The sequence below is a fragment of the Dysidea avara genome, chromosome 6 (assembly GCF_963678975.1).
Source record: "Dysidea avara chromosome 6, odDysAvar1.4, whole genome shotgun sequence".
NCBI classification, from domain to species: domain Eukaryota; kingdom Metazoa; phylum Porifera; class Demospongiae; order Dictyoceratida; family Dysideidae; genus Dysidea; species Dysidea avara.
Genome location: NC_089277.1, coordinates 21602688 through 21629549, shown reverse-complemented (window position 1 = coordinate 21629549; position 26862 = coordinate 21602688). Strand labels below are relative to the sequence as shown.

Below are 26862 nucleotides of genomic sequence, written 5' to 3'. Positions count from 1 at the left end.
TGAAACTGCATAAAGTTAGGAGGGAAAACTAAATTAACTAAATAATGTGCAATTGTGTATAAATATTCAGTTAAGATTTTTGCTGTTGTCCAGCTGTTCTACACTCTTATCACCTCTACCTGCAGTACACAAAGATTCAGTTATTAATAAATCTGTTCAAGTCTACAACATATTTGCATATGTATCACTGTACCTGCATGTATGCAAACATTATGACAACTGTTGTGTAACACAGTAGGGTTCCATACAACAATAACTACATAAATACAGTATATATTATTCATGGGAATCATGGATAGATAATGATTAGATAATCAAATGTTGTGGTTCTGTACATTTTTGCTCTAACAAGTATAAAAATGGTGCCACAAGACTATGTCATAAATAAGTTCAGTTACTATTGCAATTTATAGTTCTTACCTTGAAAAAGGGAGGATTTGGTACAACATTGAACACACGTGGCCTCCATTTTCAGAAAAATTAGATGCAGTAGGTAGGACATGACAATTAAAATTGACAATTCAAAAGCTATTGTTCATTGATCTGGGTAAAGCAATCGTAAAGTATCACAATCTGCTTTATTAATGTTATTTTAGATTGAACACAACTTATAATTATTTATGTAACTGCTCTATTAGAGTATAGCATCTCCGTTTGTTTGCACAAGCTGAATATAATGAACATATATCTACAGGTTATACAGTTAAACACCACCTTTAGGATCAAGTGCTTGATCATGTTTTGATGTGTTCATGTGTTAGTTGAGAAGACAAGAAGTGTGTTTCCCAGGTACTTGTTGTTGTTTTATTTGGGAATGACGAAGCCAAAGCTTTTGTTTATTTCAATATACATTTCACTGTGAGTAGTAAAGAAATAGAAAAATTCTTAAAGGGTTACGTTCCTGTAGGTACAGTTAAAGGCACAAATTGGGCAGTTTCACTAGCTGAACTCTCTAAAAGGTAACTTCTTCTAACTGATCTTTCTACAGGGCAATTTGTTTGTGGCTGAATTTTCTACAGGGTGATTTCTTTGCAGCTGAACTCTCTACATGGTGGTTTCTTTTTAGCTGAACTCTTTACAAGGTAATTTCTTCTAGCTGATCTCTCTACAGAGTGATTTGTTTGTAGCTGAACTCTCTTCATGATGGTTTCTTTGTAGCTGAACTCTCTACAAGGTAACTTCTTCTAACTGATCTTTCTACAGGGTGATTTGTTTGTAGCTGAACTATCTACAAGGTAATTTCTTCTAGCTGATCTCTCTAAAGGGTGATTTGTTTGTAGCTGAATTCTGTATAGGTGATTTGTTCGCAGCTGAGCTCTTTACATTCTAGAATGGTTTCTTTGTACCTTAACTCTCTACAAGGTAACTTTTCTAGCTGATGTCTCCACAAGGTCACTAGTTTGTAGCTGAACTCTCTACATGGTGGTTTCTTTGTAACTGAACTTTCTACAAGGCGACTTCTTCTAGCTGATCTTTCTACAGGGTGATTTGTTTGTAGCTGAACTCTCTACAAGGTAACTTCTTCTAGCTGATCTCTCTACAGGGAAATTTGTTTGTAGCTGAACTCTCCACAGGTGATTTGTTTGAAGCTGAACTCTCTAAATGATGGTTTCTTTGTAGCTGAACTCTCTACAAGGTAACTTCTTCTAGCTGATCTCTCTACAGGGTGATTTGTTAATAGCTGAATTCTGTATAGGTGATTTGTTTGCAGCTGAGCTCTTTACAGAATGGTTTCTTTGTAGCTGAACTCTCTACAAGGTAACTTTTCTAGCTGATGTCTCTACAAGGTCACTAGTTTGTAGCTGAGCTCTCTACATGGTCGTTTCTTTGTAACTGAACTCTCTACAAGGTAACTTCTTCTAGCTGATCTGTCTACAGGGAGATTTGTTTGTAGCTGAACTCTCTACATGGTGGTTTCTTTGTAGCTGAACTCTACAAGGTGATTTCTTCCAGTTGAACTATCTCTTTCCATAGTTGCATGAACTCCCTACAAGGTAACTTCTTCTAGCTGATCTCTCTACAGGGTGACTTGTCTGTAGCTGATCTCTATACAGGTTTCTTGTTTCTAGCTGATCTCTTGAATTCTCTTCAGGGTGACTGCTCTATTAGGATGACTGCTCTATTAGAGTATCTCGATCTCGCACTTGCTGCACCAAGTTGGATTTCATGTTATAACTCCGTGGCTTTAAGTCTGATTCTTCTACACCATTGATGAGCCTTTCTAAGATGATTACTCCATCTGTACAACGATTTTCAAAGCATTACCCCAAGCGGTTTATCTGGTAGGCGTGGCAAGCAGTCGTTTTTTTATTAGCTAATCTCGATTTGCGTAATTGTTACACTGTGTTGGTTTTTTCGTTGCATCTTCCTGGTTTTTAGCTCGATTTCTTTCAAACCACAATAGGTTTGAGGTTCAATAGTTAACCTATTCACCCACCGATTTTCAGCTTCTTTCCATACGCGATTTAACCTGTAGGCGTGACAACATATTGGTGTTATTTTTCGTGAATAATTGCTCATAACTCTTTGCCTGTTTATCGTATTCCAGCCAAAGGTGGTACAGAGATGCGCCTTTATACCCCCCTTTCTGTGTGCCAAATTTCAAGGCAATCGGATATGGCGTTCGCGTTTTATAGCAGTTTTTGTAAGTGTGGGACAAGAGGAAGAAAAATAAGAAGAAAAAAAAAACGAAGAAATTAAGCCAATTTTTGAAGTCGCATATCTCGGGAACGAGTGAAGTGATTTCGCTCAAGTTTGGAATGTGGAGTGCTGAAGTTGGAGGGAGTGTCCACAGCAAAAATCGTCTTGTTTCATCGAGGCAGCACAGAGCTACGGAGGTGCGAAAATTGCGTTTTCTTTCTTCCTGTCAATATACTTACGCGCCGGCTTCTTGGGCAGCACGACACACTACCGTGTGTCTTGATTTATACATAAAAGAGAACAACGAGAAATGCGCAAAGATGGAAAGTCATCATTAGTTGCCTACAGAAGGCTGTACCATGTCTCATTTGGACAGCGAGACATGGACAGTTGGTATTTGTTTTAACTATACAGTTAACCAGTTGACACCATGTAATGCCAGCTTTACACATGCACACGCACACACACACACACACAAACACACACACACACTAAAAACAGCCAAGCTGTAAAAAGAGTGTGCAATAGTCTGGATGAAAAATTTTGTGAAATCAAAGGTGGCGGCCAAGAAATGGCTGTAATGATATAAATATTAACACAGCTATTATAAAAATAATATTAGAATTAATATCATTGCAGTTGCCACCTTTGATTTCACAACTTTCTTACCCAGGCTATTGAAGGCCACACCTAACTTGGCCATTTTGCGTGGATTTAATTTCTATATGACCCCAAATCCAGCCATGGGCTGGCTTTGGAGTTTGTTTTGAGGCACATTTTTCTTATCTAATCATGGTTATTGAAGACAGAAGTTATGATTGTGTTGCTTTATTGACTTTTTGGTAATATTATTGTAATACACATTTAAACTGTCAACATGTACAGTACTGTATATCAATTATTACCTGAGTGACAACAGAACACAAACAGTTATCCACATATATACTACTAGGTATGTTAGTATGTATTGTACAACCACTGAGCAGGTGTATGTATAACATTTTAGCTAGTTACACAGCAAATGTGAATGATTGACACACTTCATTAACCTGAAGGATTTGCATTGTGGGTTTAAAAGCGAAACAAATGCATGTGTGTAATTATGTGGATGCTTCATAAAAAACTCACATAGATGGCACCACATCCATGTTGCTTTTATCTCTGGCATTATCTACAGTGTCCAAACTATGGGACAACAAAGTTTTAGCCCATTTTATGGCGATCAGTTTTGGAATTGTATAGTACTAGGCAGTAAGAAGAACAAAGAAATTGATTTGTCTTAACTAATTGGTGATGTGCGATATCAGGATTTTCGTTTCAATATGATATCGATACGAAATAGGATAAATATCGAAATTTCGATTCGATTTTCAATAAATTTTAATTGCGTGGGTGGAGTAATAAAAAAAAATTAATAAAAAAGTAATTGCGTGGGCAGCCGATATTTATAAATATGCTTAAAATACAATTTACACGCCAAAACTATTGCATAGAACTAATAATAAGCCTAGAAACTGGTATACAAGTTTTTAAAGTGGCTAGATTGTACAGAACCAACCTTCATTTCTAGCGTGATTGCGCAATCACACACTAAATGCTGTTGATTTATCGAAGTAATTCGATAATATTGAAATCTGATAAAGTGGTATAGAGATCGATACGATAACGATATCAACAAATTATTGCGATATCGATATTTTTTCGATATATTGCACACCACTACTGGGATGATTCAGTCGATTCAATTAAGCAACTGTAGCATTTACTATTAAGTATGTATATAGAGTAAGCTAAACACAGTTAACAGTTGACTGCTTAAAATAAGTTGCTGCACGCATGAACTTTAAGAGCTTGTATTTCATTAATGTATTTGGCAATTTAGATTTATGGTGTGCTGGAAATGGAGAGCATTGCATTGTAAATCAAATCAATCAAATCAGTACGTATGTAAGGACAGCTTATAGCATTAGAAAACAGTGTTATAAATCTCAGAGTGGGACATAGAACTGTAAGTACTTATGACATTGTATGAAATTATGTTTTCGGTAATTATTCTTTATATAGCTACTTATGGTGTAGTGCACCAGTTTTCCTTGCTGTGGCCAGTAATTCTGTATTTATATCTGGTTTCATTAGTCAGTCTACTACTGATCATGTGTCATTTACCAAATATGGAGTTATATAAACTTACACACATTGTAAATAATGTAGTTAATGACATGGAGAGTCCAAACAAAGTAGGTAAATAGCTACCTGACTGACTGTCTTGAATTATAAATTATTACACTACCTTGTTTGGTCCTCTGTGGGTTAGTTGGTCTTGTAAGAGGCTATAGAAATAAGGAAACTGGACATACTATTTGTATGGCTTGTAACATTATAGCGGCAATATAATAATGTTATTAAATGACTCCATGGTGATGTAACAGTATTAGTTTACTTTCAGTTCTTATTTAATAGCAGAAAAGTCTAATTTGATATCTAATGGTTTTAAGGGACTTTTTGCATATGTGTACTACAGTTATGCCATTACCATCTATACATTGCATGCCATGTAAATCCTAGAAACACATGTACAATACATAATGATAGCTGTCACTGTATAGTGCATACTTACAGATAGCATTGCTTTCATCAATCATCTGTAGAACAAATGTAAAGTGACTGTACGTTATTCGTATGTATCACTATTTAACATAGCTAATAGGATTTACTACATATGTTTGTCCTAAAGTCAGTTGGATAGAAATTCAGTGTAGTACTGATACTAATATTGGAAAGTATATACTGTAATATGGTACAATGTATATTGTTTAATCCATTCAATATCTTCTAGTGCAGGAAGAAACTTCCAACTACCAATATTGGTTTATTCATTTTTGTAACCCATTAACAATCCACTGAACCCAGCTCTCTTATGGTGGTATGGCATTGTAAATCGCAAAAGGAATAAAATCTAGCTTTGCTATATACAAACTTTTTGTTACAATTCTAAAGCATTGTAGCTATGATGTGTTTACTATAATATAGCATTTGTGTTTCGACATGGTCTATCAACACTAACATTTGGAGACTGGTTGGCTGTTGCTATGGTCACCTTAAGATATTCATAAGGGGTTATGATAATATAACATATAAAATTGTTACATTTTTATGACATCTGCAAAGGTATAATATGCCTAGATACACACATTTAGTGTCATTCGAGGTGTCAATTTACTTCAGAGTAATGAAATATTCAGCTACTTTAACAGCAGTACTGCTGTTCTTGTTCTTGGGCAAGGCATATTGTCAAGAAGGGTAAGTAATGTTAAATACTTCATATATACCTACTCTGTAGCAGCAATGGCAGTTTTTGATGCAGAAAAATAATTGCTACCGTTAGTGTGTGCTGCTTGTAAATGATATACTTTCTATTTTTATAGAGGTTTAACAATTGTGTGCTCTTACTTTTTATTTTTAAAAAGTAGTAGCTATGTGATGTGTATGTAGCTACATGATACTTACAGTAAATAATGTACTTTTGTAAGTACATAATTGTTAAGGTAACCAGATTGGTGAAAAGTGGTCTTCCACACACGCACACGCACACACACACGCACACGCACATGCACACGCACACACACACGCACATGCACACTCACACTCACACTCACACTCACACACACACACACACACACACACACACACACACACACACACACACACACACACACACACACACACACACACACACACACACACACGCACACACACACATTCAATTTACTTTGACAATTCATAACTTCACTGAGATTGCTGACTTAAACTTTGGTCAGTGGTGAGCACCAACATAGGAGACGGAGGAAATTTCAGGGCTTTATGCTTTTGATCATGGAGTTATGGTCTTACAAGTTCATAGAATTGGAAGACCCCTTTTCACAAATCCGATCATGTACATATGTCTCACATAATTATGTAACTTATTATAATAATTCCTTTCTTTTCAGTGTATGCAATAGGACGATGACACAATATGTTATGAGAAGCCGTGTTGAAAATGTCACTTTTATTGAAGAGTTCCGTGAGAACATTTGTGGCTGGTTGGGTTGGGGGACATGTCCAAGCTACAGGTACCTATATACATTATACTGTATATACTGTATATGCACTATAAATTATATTGCATTCATAAGGTCTGTGTGAGGTTGCAAATATGAATGGGTGCAGCTCATGGGTGGAGGTGTGTGGTAGTGAATCTATTATGCATGGAATAATGAATATGTTTCTGTATGTGTCTACATATTTTCAGAATATATTTTTACAGTTTTGGATGTGTTTCTCATATACATAGTTTAATAGCTGTCAAGTATTATTGCTACAGCATAATAATTTATTATGATGATATGAGCTGTCATAACTACTGTACTGTATATTGAGCAAGTGAATGTTAACTGTGCTTCTAAAGCCTAAATCTAAAGAAACCTTTCCTTTTACATGTTTAGTTTGATTAGTTTTTATAATGTACTGTAAGGTTACAGTTTATGTTGGCCAAAGTAGCTATATTATATAGTTATACAATGGCCATGAGTGCTCTGCCTGATATAAACGCATGAGCCTGAGGGCCGTTAGGCCCGAAGGCAAGTGCATTTATACAGGCAGAGCACGAGTGCACGTTGTATAACTGTTATGTACCACTCACCTAATAGGTGGGGAGAGTCTCACAAGACAACTGTAACACTTATAAAGGCCAGGTTTCTAACATCGATTGTGGGTAACCAAGCCGGACATTGCGATGACGTTCCCCTTGCAGTACTGCAGCCACCTGAGATATTGAAAGCTAGTACGCTATGGGTTATATCACTAACCTGCATTCGCTGTTCGACTCTCATCATGTAGTGCTCAGCATCCCATATAGACTAAGCACCAGACTAATCGCCATAGTGATTCTCTCGAGCAAAAAAAAGCAGCTAAATAGACGGTTTAAGTAAACAAAACCTAACTACTAAACGATACTAGTATAATTCTTACTATTCACACTGGCTAAACTCGAATCTGGTGGCATGACAAAACTGGTTACCACAATCGAACGTAAAGGTTAGTATTATTTAGAATATATTTGTTTTATTGAGTCATTGTCGAAGTGGACTACAGTTTAATCTGGGCTAAGATGGCACCAGACTAGTAAGGTGTATAAGTACGTTTATATATATGCAGACTAGAGTTGTGGCCACCCGCGTTGGCTTTTTCGATCGCCATTGGCTGCTTGTAAACATTATACATATTGGTGACGTTATGGCCCTTTACATGTCAAGCTATAAAAGAATTCGAGTGATCTGTGAAGTGTCTTTCCACCTATTAGGTGAGGTGTCGTAGTGGTCTTCGCCACCGGCACTTGTGCTATGCTGCACAAAACCGCAGCCAGTGCAATATCTGTATATTGCACTGCGGTCGGTGCATTATAACTTATAATGCACTCGTTGTGGTCTACAAAACCACAACCAGTTCGTTATAAGTTATAATGCACTCGCTGCAGTCTGCAGCAGTGCAATATACAAATTATGGCACTGGCGGTGCCTTTGAACTGCCCACGCAGAGTGGTATATATTGTAATGAACTTCATTTTTAAACTATAGTGATCTCTACTAGTTTGTAAAATTCCTACACTTATTAATATCAACTTTCTATAACAAACAGTACATAAAAAAGTATCACACTGCAATAATGGAAAGAATGGTTCTGAGTGTGTGCGGCTATAATTGTACAATAAACTCATTCCTCTATAATAATTTCTAGCCTAAGTAAGAAACTACATGTATAGCACTCATTTTATTCATTTAATATTTATATTCATTACAGTGCAAGTGCTGAAGGTTTGTAGCCTAGTAGGGCACCTGGTCCTACAGCCTGGTTAAAGATGTTGTGTTATGTATGTTTTACCGAGTCTTCAGCTTTGTTCTGCCCAATACATATCCCTCATTATATACACAAAACGATATTTAAAGCTTGCAATTTTTATAGAATCAATCACTTACTTTAAACTTTGGACTCTGAAGACACATTTGTGCTTGATCATGTCTAGCAAGTTGTTGTGAAAGAAAGTGAGACTAGTTTTTAGTTGATAGTTTTGGAGGGAAAGTGGAAACCGTCAAATTAAATTTAGCACAATTAATCCACTCATATTCAGTGATTAGATAAATATCAAGACACACGGTAGTGTGTCGTGCGGCCCAAGAAGCCGGCGCGCAAAACCCGTGAGTATATTGACAGGAAGAAAGAAAACGCAATTTTCGCACCTCCGTAGCTCTGTGCTGCCCTGATGAAACAAGACGATTTTTGCTGTGGACACTCCCTCCAACTTCAGTACTCCACATTCCAAATTTGAGCGAAATCGCTTCAGGCGTTCCCGAGATATGCGATTTCAAAAATTGGCTTAGTTTCTTCGTTTTTTTTTCTTATTATTATTTTTCTTCCTCTTTTCGCACACTTACAAAAACTGCTATAAAACGCGAACGCCTTATCCGATTTCCTTGAAATGTGGCACACAGAAGAGGGGTATAAAGGCGCATCTCGGTACCAACTTTGGCTGGAATACCATAAACAGGCAAAGAGTTATGAGCGATTATGCACGAAGAATAACACCAATATGTTGTCACGCCTACAGGGTAAACCGCGTATGGGGAGAAGCTGAAAATCGGTGGGTGAATAGGTTAACTATTGAACCTCAAACCTTTTGTGGTTTGAAAGAAATCGAGCTAAAAATCAGGAAGATACAACGAAACAACCAAAAGTAGCGATTCCGGAATTCCGTAAATTTTGCATAAAATTTTCTCCATGAATCTTCCATTGGAGAGTTGGCACAATCAATTCGCTGCCGTACGAGTGATTGATCAAACAATTGGATCATTTTTAGGGTTTCTGGGGGCAAGGAATACGATGGTGCAGTTAGTTTTCTGCTACAAATATGTCTGTGTGTAGTTTTATGCCAATTATAAGATTATTTTGCAATATAGCCACCACAATGTAATGTTCTCTTTGCAAGAAACGACCTAGCACATGTTAGTTACACCAAAGTGAGCATTTTTGTACATGTAGTTTTCAATATTACTATGCTAAAAGTTAGCAAATTTGCACCACAAATAGCTCATCTCTTTGATGCACCATTTTGGTAGCTGTCAAGGAGCTGTACATTAAGAGAAAAAATAATCATATAAGCAGCTATAAATCAACAGTACACCTCCTTGCTTTGCATGCACATTGTATTTTTGAGTGGAGGTGACTGCTACAGAGTGGTTGAACTTCACCATGTGTATGCTGCTTTGCCTTCCACAAGATCCTAAATGCATACAACTATTTAGTGGCTTTCTATGGAGGTGACCTTTATTCAGAGGGTCTTACAAGTAAGGTTACACTGTGGTCCATGTATTAAGGTATTAATAACAGAAAACAGAAGTTCAAAATGTTATTGCAAAGCTCAGTTATAAACATTCATTCAATTGTGCCATTTTTGGGACTATTTTCAATGGAAAGATACGGAGAAAATTTTGCCTATTTTCCAGGACAAAACTGCTTATAACTCTACCATTCTAGGATGGATTTTTAAAAACTAAGTGTTTATGAGATCCTTAGGGAGTACTGCACAAGGCTATGCTAAATAAAAACTATTTCCATTAATTTTAAAATTCTTCCGGAATCGCTACCAAAAGTGTGTAACAATTATGCAACCGAGATTAACTAATAAAAAACGACTACTTGCCACGCCTACCAGATAAACCGCTTGGGGGAATGCTTTGAAATTCGCTGTACAGATGGAGTAATCATCTTAGAAAGGCTCTTCAATGGTGTAGAAGAATCAGACTTAAAGCCACGGAGTTACAACACGAAATCCAACTTGATGTAGCAAGTGCGAGATCGAGATACTCTAATAGAGCAGTCATCCTAATAGAGCAGTCACCCTGAACAGAATTCAAAAGATCTGTTAGAAACAAGTAACCTGTATAGAGATCAGCTACAAACAAATCACTATGTAGAGAGTTCAGCTACAAACTATTTACCCTGTAGAGAGACCAGCTAGAAGAAGTTACCTTGTAGGGAGTTCAACTATGGAAAGAGATAGTTCAGCTAGAAGAAATCACCTTGTAGAGTTCAGCTACAAAGAAACCACCATGTAGAGAGTTCAGCTACAAACAAATCGCCCTGTAGAGAGATCAGCTAGAAGAAGTTACCTTGTAGAGAGTTCAGCTACAAAGAAACCATCATGTAGAGAATTCATCCGCAAACAAATCACCTGTAGAGAGTTTAGCTACAAACAAATCTCCCTGTAGAGAGGTCAGCTAGAAGAAGTTTCCTTGTAGAGAATTCAGTTACAAACAAATCACCCTGTAGAAAGATCAGCTAGAAGAAATCACCTTGTAGAGAGTTCAGCTTCAAAGAAACAATCATGTGAGAGTTCAGCTACAAACAAATTGCCCTGTAGAGAGATCAGCTAGAAGAAGTCACCTTGTAGGGAGTTCAGTTACAAAGAAACCACCATGTAGAGAGTTCAGCTACAAACTAGTGACCTTGTAGAGACATCAGCTGGAAGAAGTTACCTTGTAGAGAGTTCAGCTACAAACAATTCACCCTGTTCAGAGATCAGTTAGAAGAAGTTTTCTTGTAGAGATTTCAGTTACAAACAAATCACCCTGTAGAAAGATCAGCTAGAAGAAGTCACCTTATAGATAGTTCAGTTACAAAGAAACCACCATGTAGAGAATTCAGCTACAAACTAGTGACCCTGTAGATACATCAGCTATAAGAAGTTACCTTGTAGAGAGTTCAGCTACAAAGAAACCATTCTGTAAACAGCTCAGCTGCAAACAAATCACCTATACAGAATTCAGCTACAAACAAATCACCCTGTAGAGAGATCAGCTAGAAGAAGTTACCTTGTAGATAGTTCAGCTACAAATAATTCACCGTGTACAGAGCTCAGTTAGAAGAGGTTTCCTTGTAGAGAGTTCAGCTACAAACAAATCACCCTGTAGAGAGATCAGCTAGAAAAAGTTACCTTGTAGATCGTTCAGCTACAAACAAATCACCCTGTAGAGAGATCAGCTAGAAGAAGTTACCTTGTAGATAGTTCAGCTACAAACAATTCACCCTGTACAGAGCTCAGTTAGAAGAGATTTCCTTGTAGAGAGTTCAGCTACAAGCAAATCACCCTGTAGAGAGATCAGCTAGAAGAAGTTACCTTGTAGATCGTTCAGCTACAAACAATTCGCCCTGTAGAGAGATCAGAAGTTACCTTGTAGAGTGTTCAGTTACAAAGAAATCACCATGGAAAGTTCTGTAATAAATATATGTATTACATATATAAAATGTACATTTACTGATAAAATCAGAAATATTTAAAACATTCAACATTTGTTTCATCTTTTTCTTCTTCCTGTGGTAAAGAAAAAAAATATAGGTTAAAAAAACCTCAAAGCCGGCCATAGGCCAGCTTTGGGGTATACAAATACAAAAAGAAGTGAAATCTAATCCAAAACAGCCAAGCTGTAAAACAAGAGTGCGGCCCCCAAAAAGGCTATGGTGAAAAAAGATGTGAAATCCAAGGTGGCGGCCAAGAAATAGCTGTGATGGTAGGTTAATGGTAAAAATTTTAATAACGACAATTCAGGTGAATTTTGTGCCAAGACCAAGCGGCACCAAAATTCACCTGAATTGTTGTTATTAAAATTTTTACCATTAACCTACCATCACAGCTATTTCTTGGCTGCCACCTTGGATTTCACATCTTTTTTCACCATAGCCTTTTTGGGGGCCGCACTCTTTTTTTACAGCTTGGCTGTTTTGGGTTAGATTGTATATACATCTACCATAATTTGTGTGCATGCTATAACTTTGTATATTTGTTACAATTGTGTTTAGAATAGCTTTTAGAGAAATGACATTCTACATCAGTGAGGCTGTAAATAGAACAATTGAACATTGCTGCACTGGATATATAGGAAATCCTCCTTCATGTCAATGTAAGTGTGTATTGAAGCTACAGTAGAATACATCATGCACTGTTATGCAATGCTTTGTTCATCACAAATTAAATCCATTTCTGTAGACTTTAATAATTAAAAATGTCATACAAGCAAGGTAAAAATTAATGAAACAATAGACCTACATGGATGGATAACTTAAAGTGGTATTCCATGTATGGAAAAATCTCTTATGTAGCTACAGTATACCAATATTTATTGCTAGTAAGTGAATTCAAAGGAAAAGTCTCTCAGCATATTATAGTTAGTAGCTCAATGAAAACTTCTAGCCATGGATAACTGAACCATAAAAGTTTGGTTGGTTTTGACCACTACATATACACAAAGATGGATGGCCACCAATCCATGAAGGGAACATCAATGAGTGCATGAGGTTTTATTATGTTATTCTTGCTACTGTATTTTGCTTCACATATATATATTGTATATCATTTGCCTAGTACATCGTAGTTACACAAAGTCATAGTCTCAAGACATTACACACAATAATGACCATCGAGTCAGTTAATGCTCTGTTCCTATTTATAAAGCAATTGTTTTTTAAGAAGTGCTAAAGCACAACTTGTGGTGTTCAAGCTGCAAGTTTACAGTAGTCAGCCATAAAAAGTAGTGAAACATGGAAGGTCTTCTACACCTGCAGATATACTAGTGGACATTTAATCCCTGCTGTAGTACTATACCCATGACTGAATTAGTACATGTATCTGCAGGTGTAGGTGACCTCTCATTTCACTACTTTTATGGTTATGATTCCTTATCTCCTATATTTTCCTCTGACTTGTTTGTTACTTTTTTGATGACTGGTGAACCAGCACACACTGCATCAAAGAAAGAATGGGGCCATACTTTATGTGTTCATCTAGATGAGTACCTTAACTATCAATTATGCACAGTGAAAAAACCATTCATCATTACACTTCATTTTCAGCTATCGTCTGCCTGTTACACAGTGTTACAGATGAAGAACATTACGAGAAGCATCTATGCAATCAATCCAGTCACTACAGACAGTTTTCACTACAGACATACTTTAGGAAAACTAAACATGAAATGGGACACAAAGGAGGACAAAAGGAACTGTGTACATTATACGTACTGCGGTATGTCAAAAGGCACCTGTCGGGATGAAAAAACGTCTAGTGGTGAAAAACTTAACTCCATACACCTAGCTATTAATGAGTTATGCTTACCTGAAGGCATCAAGCAATTGGTTGATCAGTCAGTAGAAATAAATATTGTTCAAAGTTCTGTAGCAATATATTGGAAACATTTTTGGCTGCTCCACAGGGACATCAGAGTAAAAGTGAAAGTGGTAAGGCTCACTCTGGGGGGATGTTCCCTCCCCCTTTCCAATTGGACATTTTGAGATGCTATTTGGAAGGGCTGTAGCTAGCACTGTGTGCAGAGTGCTAGTTAGCTTGCAAGTGTTTAACGATATAACTGGATACTGCCAAAAAGCACCTCCATTACAGTTTATTCAATGTTTCCAAAATAGCTACATGGAGAAACAAAGGAAAGGCTAAATGTAATAATTATTTTTAGAGGCGCCTAACACAAACGAAGTCAAGAAAAAGCAAGGGGTGACACACGGTCACTCACTGTGGGTAGATCTGCAGCTATGGTCAAAGTCTACTAGGCCGCCAAAATTGTGCCAAGTCAACAGTCAAGGGGAAAATTTACCAACCCACAATTGAAAAGTTATAGCTAAGTCACTGGTCAAAGCTAAAAAAGGTCTTAGTCACAGATCAAAGCAAGATTTCAGCCAGTCAAGACTTTGACTATGGTCACAGATTAACCTACACCATGTACTTACTGTACATGATACACCCTTGTAAAGCTGTTTTGAGCGAAAAATAGGTTAGGTAAGTATTGTTTCTGTCAATTGTTGCTATTGCATGTTCACTATACTTATGGTTTTGTTTTGAAATTATTTTTTTGTTTCCAGCCAAAAAGTAGTAAGGCTCTGGCCTCACTGGTCGCACCTTCTCTGACGCCCTTCCTGGCTGCTTCAATTGGACTACTACCTAACCATAGCTACCAAGGCATCATGAAGGTATTGTAAAGCTGGTTTTTGGTCAATATGATTTCTGTGAGAAAGTGCAAATCTCCGTAATCACAAGTACACAAAAATTGTAAAGAGTAGGGACCATAGCACATCAATAAAATGTACTGAAACAAGCTGGAGTAGTGCATGATATTAAATCACAGTAAAACAATAAGAAGTGATATAGCTATCCCTACTGTGCTCTTCTTATGGTATCTTGAGCACAGTAGGGATATAACACTTCTTATAGTTTTACTGTGATTTAATATTGTGCACTACTCCAGTACTTTTATTCGATGTGCTATGATCTCTACTCCATTTTTTTGTGTTTGCTTAAACTTTTTTTTGCAAAATAACATTGTTATGACTGGTGAACCCATGCGTACTGCATTACAAGAAAGAAACGGCACTGCATGCCCCAGCTATCAATTATCATCTGAAAAGTGAAGTATCCATTATACTTTGTTGTCAGCTATTTTCAACCCATTACACAGCATTATGAATAAAGAATTGTTTGAAAAGCACCTCTGCAATCAAAGTAGCCATTATGAAAAATACAGAAGATTTTCATTATGAAGGGAAGCCATCGTGTGTTACTACCAAATTGACACCTTTTGCTGTCTGTCAAGATAAATGAGGCACAAAGGAAGACACTGGTAAGTCCATGAAGAATGCATTATATGTACTGTGGTATGCCAAAAGGCACCTCTCAGGCCGAAGCGATGCTGAACAGTGAAGAAATCAAGCCATTAGCCATTATCGAGTTGTGCTTGTCTAAAGGCATCAGTCAGTCAGTCTGTCAGTCTGTCAGTAGAAAATTCCATTTAATAATTTTTTAAATGCTGTAGCAATTTGTTGAAAGCATTTCAGGTCAATCTGAAAGCTTGTTTGAGCTTAGTTTTACCTAACCAATACTGCCTCATCATTGTCAGGGAAAATTGAGGCAGGTTTTGGGTAATTTTTTTGTGGGTCACACCCACACCTCTGTGGTTCCTACTATACAGTACTATCGTACTTTACGATACGGTATTACCATACTGTAAAGCTAGCATTGTAGGGATTATGAAGGTTTGCACTTTCTCAATTGACCAAATACCAGCCTTACAATACCTTCAGTACTTGGCAGCATTGGTTAGTTAGACTTAGTGTCCTCAAAGTCGAGAAAAATGCTCTGATAGGTTGTAGCATAAAAGTAGTTTATTAGCACAAATTTCTACTGACTAACTGCCAGCCTGATGCCTTCAGACAAGCATAACTCAATAATGGCAGGTACAAGTGTGTAAGGGTACGAGTGTGATTTTTTCACTGTTAGACACTACTTCAGCCCAACAGGTGCCTTTTTGCATATGGCAGTACATAAAATGTATGCACCATGGACTTACCTTTGTCCTTCTTTGTGTCAGTGAAAGGTGTTGATTTGTGTTAGCACGTGAAATCTGTCCATATTTTCTGTAATGACTGGATTGATTGTAAAGGTACTTCTCATAATGTTTTTATTTGTAACACTATGTAACATGCTAAACATGATGGGCTATTTCTGTAGTTTATGAGGCCTGCATTATCGTTTTTCAGTTGTTAAACACCTTAAAACCTGAAGGGAAGGTAATTCACAAAGTATGAGGAGATTCGCCACACTCGTATTTCAGACCACTGAAAAAAAAAACCACCTCAGAGCAAAGGTTATCTGTGTGGAAGTTTAATACAGGTTTTTACTTCTTGCATAAAAGCTGCTTTTACCATTTAACAATTTTGCTCACGTGGGTGTGTACAGACAGATAGGTACACACACACACACACACATGCACATGCACATGCACACACACACACACACCTTTATGAAAACAATTTCAGTAAACTGGGCAAGTGTCTGGTTTAAAAAGTAGGGAAACAATTAAGGGAGGTTACCTACACCTGGAAATGTACATTTAATCCTTAATTCAGTGTTGGTTAAATTCCTATTCAAATTTTAGCCAGAATCTCTAGAAACCCACCTGACCATGCAGTTACCGTACTTTCAGAGTGATAGGTTTTGCAAAGCTGGTAGCTATGATCATTTTGTGGTTAATCCTACCCACAGAAGCCAAGAGACATTGATTTTTGCATTATTAAGGACTTGAATCACTTATATACTCTATTGCTGTTGAGTTTTTGATCATTACTTTAAATGTATCAGAAATCTGTAATGAAATGAAATGGTCAAAACTACAGTACATACATGTACAATATAATTATGATACACAACTCACCCAGAGGGTGCCTTTAAAAAAAAAAGACCACATTTTTATAAACATCACCTCTTTACAAGACCACATTGTAACATCACCTCTTTACATCTTAGTATGCCTTACATTATGATCTTAGTATGATCATGTTTAATCTTAGTATGCCTTACATTTTCATAAACATCACCACTTTACAAAACGTAAACCTGTCAAGTGTTTAGGCATCCAAAGTGTACTTTATGACCTCATTAATATTACAACCTTATTATAGTGACCACATCATGTAGATTACAAACATAGCAACAGTAAGGCATACTAAGATCATAGCAGGTCCTAATTTAAAATGTACTTTATAATCTTATAACAAGACCACATAGGATCCACGAAACTTATATATTTTCATGATAAGGTCAAAGTCATAGCCTCATGACACTATACTGCAGCTGCCAAAAACCCATCATGTGACTTTTATCCTGAGGCTGTGGGTGCAACTTCTCAACCTGTATGAGTTAATTGGAATACTTGGTAAACGTTTTATTATATTTTTTTTACTACAAAAGTTTCTATTAGCTAGCTTTCAATGTTAACAAGTCAATACCTTTCCAGCCAGTCCACAAGCAGGCTTTCACAATGCTGGTCCCTGGTAGGGCAGTGGACTAGTGGTTAAGAAAATTCTTGACTGAGCATTTTAATACAGAATGATTGTTTATGAGAATGTTTCAATTGTTAAGCCAGAAAGACCCAACAATACTCCAATTAAACTTAGTAAAACCCAACTTTTACATTGATATAATGACCTCTTTCAGGAATTTTTCCTTGGTTGTTCTCATTCTTACTTTCTGTTTTCATCCCTTTTCTGCTTCCCTTATCCCAGGAATGTTGGTATCAAAGGCTCTGGCAAGCATTTACTGTTAGGTAATTGTTGATGTTTTGTGGTGACCACAAGAGTAATGGTTGAAGCCTTATCTGATCAGCAGCTTTGACTTGTGGTACACAGTACATATGTGCACCATCTCATAACTACTATGTATTAGTGTATTATGCACAAGTGTAACTTATAGAGTACTACAATGTAAATTGGTTAACTATAGGGTACCACAATTTTGGAAAAGGTTGGAATTGGTCCAACTCTAATGTATGTGTCATCATATGCTTTTGTACATTTATGCATGTACCTTATGTGTTGCTATACAGCTTACTGCAAGCAAGGATGCTTCAATGGTGGCACTTGTACGTCTCCTGATACATGTACATGTACAGCAGGATGGAGTGGCACTAGCTGTGTAACAGGTATGAAAGAAATGTGTTTTACATATGTATGTTTGTATTATAAGTGGTCAATGCATGTATGACAACATGAGATAGTCACCCTTATGTGCATGTCTAAGTATGTTATGCTATATTAACTATTGCAGTGCATATTATAGCAGTGTAATTGAAAAAACGTTTATTCATGAGAATATATAATTATAATGATAACTGTTTTAACAGCATATATTGTACTTTGTGTGGGAGGATCAAAGCGATGCTGCATGCATATCGTATTGTCCATACAGTACTAATCAGCTGCATAAATGTACTGTATGAGTCATACAGTACAGTTATGCAGCTAATTGGGCAAATACAGCACACTTGGGCAAATACAGTACAGTTATGTGGAGAATTTATTTAAGGAATATTATGTAAACAATCGCTAAAACCAGCCAAACTAATCCTACGAGTTTGTTCTACAGCTAGAAATAGATTGTATAAACACTTACTAATTGTCTGATCATGAAGCTTTTAAATACGACTCTTAAAACTAGCCAAAATAATCCTATTAGTTTGTTATACGACTAGAAATAGAATCTATAAACACTTACAGATATCCTTATCACCGAAAATCCCAACAGTTTGAGTACTAGAGAAAATTGCTCCGAGCCAGATGACCAGGAAGTACAGTATAATAGTTAAAGCACCGCCTTGCTTGTGTGTATGAAAAATACAGTACTCGGGGGGTGTCTCAAGGCAAATACAGCATTCGGCTTCGCCTCATGCTGTATTAGCCTCTCGACACACCCCCTCGTACTGTATTTTTTGTACACATGTGTGGCAGTGCTGTAACTCTCAGCTAACATGTGACTGGGTCTGCAAAAGTACGGAATGTTGGAATCGTTGGTACATAATTTTGCCAACTTTTTCAAACTTCATGACTCATAACTTTTATGTTATGCCAGTTTCATTACAGAATGCAGATGTTCCATTAGTACTGAGATTAACCTGTTGCGTTATAGTTAGTGTGTAGTTTGTGCCCACATGCCCTCACATATTTGAATTATTTTTACTAAGTCTACTAAACTACTGTGTAAAAAACAACATACATACAGCTGTATACTGTGTTACCTAAGCATACTAAGTGCATCCTAGGCTATCTATACATTGTATGCATATTTTTCAACTCATATGTTTGTATCTCGAGTGTTCTGTTTTAATGCAGATGTAGATGAATGTGGAAATCCAAATACATGTGGAAGTCTTCAACAGTGCTTTAATACTGCTGGATCTTACTTTTGTGAATGTATCCTTGGATATGAAAATGATCCACACTCATTCTTTAACTGCATAGGTGAAGTACATTTATTTTCACCACATCTTCAGATTGTTGAGCATCATACAGTATGATAGTGCTGTATAGTAAGGACGACGAAGGTGTGGGCATGGCCTGTGATAAAATATTACCCAAGAATATGCCTCGATTTCCCCTCATGATGACATAACAGTATTGGTTGGGTAAAATCTAGCCCACAGATTGACTCAAAATGTTTTTGTTAATTGCTGCAGAATTAAAAAAAAAAATGTATTCAATGGCATTTTCTACTTACTGCCTCATGTATTGTGTCAAGTGTAATGGAAAAGTGGCTACAGCTATGGTCCTATATCTTTCACAGAAACACTTTGAATTCACTTAAGAAGAAATCTTCGGCATGTTGATAGTCATACAATACATGTGCTATTGTCTTACCTTTATCCTTCCATGTACAGTAACTATAGCGGCCATAGCACAGTATGGTTTTGATCTCCAGGCATGCATATTACACAATGTAATTGCACTAGCATATTGGAATACATGTGTCTCAGCTCCTGGTGGGTAGTTCGGTGAGCTGTGCTCCATTGTAGACAAGAAATCGCCTGTCACCAGGTGTTGGACTACTTGTAGAATGGTATGCACAAAGAAGTGAGCTGTTCTCCATTTTAGACGAGACGTCACGTGCCACTAGGAATGGACTACTTGTAGAATGGTATGTGCAAATTGTATGTATGAAAGTAGACTACTGTTGCAAGTGAATTAATCTGGCTTGGCTGCGTGTATGTGAATTAGTCTGGAGGCTATGCCAGACCTTGTTATAAAGTGTGTATATAACAGTAGTAGGCCGATACAGCTGGAATGTAAATGGACAACCCCTTGTGATTATTAGATTCACGATTGCTGCAGATCATGACTTCACTCATGAATGTGATTAAAACTAGAATTGTATTACATTATGTGAGGGTAGCTAGCTAGTCATGATTTAATAAAAAAAGTTCACAAACAAATACAACAAAAAAATTTGGAATTTTAAACTAGAGTAGGGACAATGTAGTACTGCTGCAATAAAAAGTACTGAAACAAGCTGGATCAGAGTAGTACATTATGTCCAGATATTGTAAAGCAATAAGAAGTGAATGTCCCTAGCTACTGATTACAGAATGTCTGTAGCACAATAGGAATATTCACTTCTTATTGTTTTACATTATCTGTACATTATTTGTTTTTATTATGTATGCATGTGGAACAATTAAGCACCTTTTTAATAAAAATAAGACACTGGAAAAATTATCATTTTAAAGTGTAAATACTTTTACAGGATAACTATGGTAGCAATATGAAAACTAAGCAAGCATAGGCTACAAGTAAACTAAGTAACAACAGAAGAGATAACAAGTATGTTATTCAAATTATGCATGGTAATGGGACAGTCATGTAATTATAATGCAAGTTGTAGAGCTTTTAACTTTACTGTACTACATCTTTACTCTCAGTGGCTTCAGGTTTGAATCCATGATTATTGTTGACAGTAAGATTTACTGGGAAAGTGTGTACTCTATTTGGGTAATTAAAATGGCCCATGCATTTATGAATTTTTATTGCAATGGTACAATACTGTTCTAATAATCAGTCAATGAATACATATCACAGCACTTCAGTTTTAAGCAACAAAATGTAACTCATGAAATAGGTGGGCTTGCACTATCAACAACTATAAAGTCTTAACATAATATCCAACCTCAATGAAACTTATGAAAAAGCAGCTTAAGGCTTAATTATTAGTTTCTCATCCTCCTGTACTCAAAATAGCAGTGCGGGAGGTGGATTTTATTTTATTTTTACTAACTAGATAGCTAAATTAGCTAGTTAAGATGGCTCAAAATGCGATTTTCTTAGACTGCTTTAGCAAGGTACCAACTACAAAAGGTGCTAGTTGGTCTCCCTTAGCCACCAGTGGTGCAAAAAATCCTTGATGTGGTAAGAAAAATGGTGATGCAGGCGGGGATAAGTAATAATTAAGTTTATGTGGCCTGAAGTGCATGTATACAAATAAAAGTGATTTTCCATCTCATAATGACACAGAAGGGTTGTTACCTGGCTTTGGTCAAGATAATGTACAGTATATCAATGGGATATGTAATTTATGTTTGAAATTTCAATTTTCTATTAAATATAATAGCCCAACCAATTAATGAAAGGTTTCTGTATGACTAACATCTGGGTTAGCAAGTTTAGGACACCATTTTGTTCACACAGTACTAGAAATACTTACATCTGGCTTACCAACTCAGAGATTGAATAGGAAACATTTTGCAGTCGAGAAATGCTAATAGTATAATACATCAATTTTTACATCTGTGTTACTAAGAACATTATTTCCAATTAAAATAATCCGTCAGGCAATAAAACAGTCATTGACAAGTGCTGTCATTATGTAAAATTGCAGATTACTATCAAAGATTACTATCAAGGTACTCTATTACTCAAACATCCAAATGTCATTTACCAAACATTTGATTAATATGTAAATGACAAATTGACTGTTCAATTTTGTCAGCTAGTGTATGCTGTATTAGAGTATTTAAACAGAATTCTGTAAATTAATGAATAGCTGATGCACATACTTTTCAGTTATAGCAATTTAACACTAAATGTTTCACAAAATGTGTAGTTATAAAGAAATCTGTCTAATCAGAATAATAATTGTAAATCAATAGATGTATATAATATAATATCATACAAACAATATTCAGCCTACTCAGTATATTATACGTAAATGAAATATCTCTATACATTGCAGACATTAATGAATGCAATGACCGAGGTAGATGTGAACAAGTTTGTGAAAATTTACCAGGAACTTTTCGGTGTGCTTGTGAGGAAGGATACCGTTTACAAGTTAATGCAACAAAGTGTGCAGGTAATAGTTTATAATTCATATTTGTTGTTGTCTATTATACAGTGGAACCTGTGTATAACAGTCACCTTCAGACCAGGTTTTTATATACTTGTGGCTACTATAAAGAAAACCTGCATAAGGTAGTCAGCAGCATTTTAATACTGTAGCTATGATTGTTACAAAGAGGTAATTACTATTGAGAGGCTCACACTATCTGCAATATTCCATTTTGTTAACCATTATCAGTGCAGAAATGGCTAGGTGCAATTATAGTTGTAATAGTGCCAATTGTGTATATAGTCATGGTGCTAGATCATTGGCTGACAAGCCATTAACTGTTTGATATCATACACTATGATAGTAGTGTATAGTAGGGACCACAAAGGAGTAGGCATGGCCCACGAAATAATATTACCCCAAAAACAGCTTCAATTTCCACTAACGAAGATCAGACAGTATTGGTTAGGTGAAACTAAGCCCAAACAAGCTTTCAGATCAACCTGATACACTTCCAATAAGTAGCTACGGAATTTTAAAATAATATATTTAACGGAATTTTCTACTGACTCAGTAAGTAAGTAAGTAACTGACTGATGCCTTCAGACAAGCGTAACTCGATAATGGCTAAGGCTCCAGCTTGATTTTTTCACTGTTCGATGTTGCTTTGGCCCAACAGGTACCTTTTGGCATACCGCAGTACGTACAATGCATTCTTCATAGACTTACCAGTGTCCTCCTTTGTGTCCCATTCATCTTTGCTGACAGCGAAAAGTGTCGATTTGGCAATAGCACGTGATGGCTTCCGTAACAGAAATCGTCTGTATTTGTCATAGTGGCTATTTTGATAGCAGAGGTGCTTTTCAAACAGTTCTTTATTCAGTCATACTGTTGTGTAACGGGTTGAACATAGCCGACAACGAAGTGTAATGGATACTTCACTTTTCAGATGATAATTGATATAACTGGGGCGCAGCACCATTTCTTTCTTTCGGTATGCGTGGATTTCAGAGGTGATTTTCGAACAGCTTTTGATTTGAAATGTTGCATAATGGGTTGAACATAGCTTACAACGAAGCGTAATGGATACTTCACTTTTCAGACGATAATTGGGGCACGCGGTGCCATTTCAGATGCGGTATGCGTGGGTTCACCAGTCATAATTAAAAAAAGGTTAACAAACAAGTACACAGAAAAATTTGGAAATTTCAACTAGAGTAGGGACCATAACACATTGATAAAAAGTACTGAAACAAGCTGGAGTAGTGTACGATATTAATTCACAGTGAAACTATAAGAAGTGTTATATCCCTGCTGTGCTCAAGATACCATAATGGAAATGCACAGTAGGGATATAACACTTCTTAGAGTTTTACTGTGAATTAATATCGTGCACTACTCCAGCTTGTTTCAGTACTTTTTATCGATGTGTTATGGTCCCTATTCTAGTTGAAATTTCCAAATTTTTCTGTGTACTTGTAATGCAGCAACCACTATAGTTATGTATACAGCTGTACAGTGATTCATAGGTGAAGTGTTTGGCTGGCTATAGTTTCCCCATTATGGGTGGTGTATGGCCTTGTACAGCTGGTCAAATATTTTCTGCATTTAGTATGCTTTATTTAGCAATTAAGGAGCCAGCACAGCACTATTATCTTGTCTCTAGGCTTGGACCATTGTCCCTATCAGTTTTGAAACTCAGAATGTGCTCACCCTACCACTCCAGTGTACTCACCCTACCACTCCTGGACCAATGCAAGTGCTTGTAATACTAGCTATAGCTAGCTAAAAAATCTGTGTAGGAAAGTCAACACGAAACTTCTAGTACTGCATGGGATGGAGTGCACTGAAAGAATTGATGCACAAGACCTGAGAAGTTGACAGTTTTTTGATACTTCTGTATGATGTGCGATTTCAATTTGTTTTCCAAAATTATTTATTGGAACTGTTGATACAGTTGTATTAGGGTAATACAGGTTATTATTATTGTGTGTACTTCAATATCATTTTTTAAAATACAGTAAGAGTGTTTTGGGATTGTTGACACTGTGTGGCCTATTTATTATTCTGTTTAAAGGTTCTACCTGCTGATGAAGCTTACTATCCTTTATCAGGCCTGGGTACAGTACTATAGTAGATAGCATTTGAATAACAGTACGTGTACAGTACTGTATATTAGGGATCATGAAGAATTGAGCTTATCCAGCCAAAAATATTACCCCTCAATTTCCCAGCTTGCCAGCAATGGTTAAGCGGGCACCCAATGCAAGGGTAAATGCAGGTACACTTAGCACCTATGTAGCATCTGGCAATGTCCTGGGCTGCCCTGTTTCTATACATAGCTCTAATGTAACGGTAACCAAGAGGATGTAGGATATTAACAGAATTTTATGCTGATGACTGACTGACTGACTGACTGACTGACTGACTAACTAACTAACTGATGCCTCCAGCCAAGCATAACTTGACAATTGGTAAGGATATGGGCTTGATTTCTTCACTGTTTAATGTTGCTTCGTTCCAAGATGTGCCTCTTCACCTACTGCAGTAATACAATATATGCATCATGGACTTGCTTTTGTCTTCCAGTCAATTCATCAATTCGTGATAGCGTGATGCGGTTTCCCTGTGGCTATGTTATCTATCATGCATATCGCCTGTATTTTTCGTAGTGACTGGATTGACTGCAGAGACACTTCTCATACTGTTTTTCATTTGTACCACTGTGTAATGGATTCTTTCTTTTAATGTGGTATGCACTTGTTCAGTTTTCGTAATCATGTTATAAAGTAAACAAACAAGTAGAAGAAAAAAATTATGAATTTAGAGATCGAAGAAAAAGTATATAGTGAAACAAACAAGGGAATAGCCAAAACGTTCCTACACCTGCAGATATTCTAGTGGTCAGGACATTTAATCCCTAATTCAGTCATGAGTATAGACCAAAGTTTAGGGATTTGATGTCCACTAGTATATCTGCAGGTATAGGCAGTCTTTCATTTTATCACTTTTTAGTTATTCTCTTGTTCACTACTCTTTTTCTTTGATCCCTAATCAAACTTAAAATTCCTTTTTCCTTCTTCTACTTGTACAACCATTGAATAGTTTAATTTGGTATTATAGCTACACACATGTTAATTATTGTATATTTCTGTACTAATTTGTATGTTTTCTTTGTGTATTCTCAGATATTGATGAGTGTCTTGAGAACAATCCTGGTTGTTCCCACATTTGTGTTAACACTAATGGATCCTACACCTGTACTTGTAACCGTGGGTATACACTTTCTGATGATAAACACAATTGCTCAGGTAATTGTATATCTAATCCAAAACAGCCAAGCTGTAAAAAAAGTGTGCGGCCCTCAGAAAGGCTATGGTGAAAAAAGATGTGAAATCCAAGGTGGCGGCCAAGAAATGGCTGTGATGGTAGGTTAATGGTAAAAATTTTAATAACGACAATTCAGGTGAATTTTTGTGCCGCTTCACAAAATTTACCTAAATTGTCATTATTAAAATTTTTACCATTAACCTACCATCACAGCCATTTCTTGGCCGCCACCTTGGATTTCACATCTTTTTTCACCATAGCCTTTCTGAGGGCCGCACACTTTTTTTACAGCTTGGCTGTTTTGGATTAGATTTCATTTCTTTTTGTATTTGTATACCCCAAAGCCGGCCTATGGCCAGCTTTGGGACTTTTTTAACCTATGTTTTTTCTTTACTACAGAAAGAAGAAAAGATGAAGTAGATGTACTTTAAATATTTTATCAGTAAATGTACAAATTATATTATACTGTATAATACATATGTGACTGGATTTGCGAAAAGGGGTCTTCCACACACATCCAATTTGCCAACTTTGACAATTGATAACTTCAGATTGGAAAGAGCTATTGCCTTGAATTTTGGACAGTGGTGAGCACCACTATAGCTGAATACGTGGTGAAATGTTCAGGTTAATATGTTACTTGGATACTGAGTTATGGTCTCCAACGGTTACGGAATTGGATGTGTGCTGAAGACCCCTTTTCTCAAATCCGGTCACATAATATTATATTGATTACAGAAATCTCCATGGTGGTTTCTTTGTACTGAACACTCTACAAGGTGACTTCTTCTAATTGCTCTCTCTACAGGGTGAATTGTTTGTAGCTGAACTCTCTACAGGTGATTTGTTTGTAGCTGAACTCTCTACATGGTGGCTTCGTTGTAGCTGAACTCTCTACAAGGTTACTTCTTCTAGCTGATCTTTTTACACTGCATATTTGTTTGTAGCTGAGTTCTCTACAGGGTGATTTGTTTGCAGCTGAACTCTCTACATGGGAGTTTCATTGTAGCTGAACTCTCTACAATGTGACTTCTTCTAACTGAACTCTCTACAGGGTGACTTGTTTCTAGCTGAACTCTCTATAGGTGATTTGTTTGCAGCTGAATTCTCTACATGGTGGTTTCTTTGTAGCTGAACACTCTACAAGGTAA

At 36.6% G+C, this 26862-nt stretch overlaps 1 protein-coding gene across 1 annotated transcript in view; it reads left to right on the top strand.

The window, feature by feature from the left end:
* Positions 1-5823: 5823 nt before the first annotated feature.
* LOC136257778 (uncharacterized) overlaps positions 5824-26862 on the top strand; it is a 91355-nt gene continuing 70316 nt past the window's right edge. Inside the window, exons 1-7 of the mRNA XM_066051084.1 lie at positions 5824-5940; positions 6630-6752; positions 12532-12632; positions 18114-18209; positions 19396-19524; positions 22286-22405; positions 25570-25692. Coding sequence (XP_065907156.1) covers positions 5870-5940; positions 6630-6752; positions 12532-12632; positions 18114-18209; positions 19396-19524; positions 22286-22405; positions 25570-25692 — 763 coding nt within the window. The 5' untranslated portion in view covers positions 5824-5869. The remainder of the gene's footprint in view (positions 5941-6629; positions 6753-12531; positions 12633-18113; positions 18210-19395; positions 19525-22285; positions 22406-25569; positions 25693-26862) is intronic.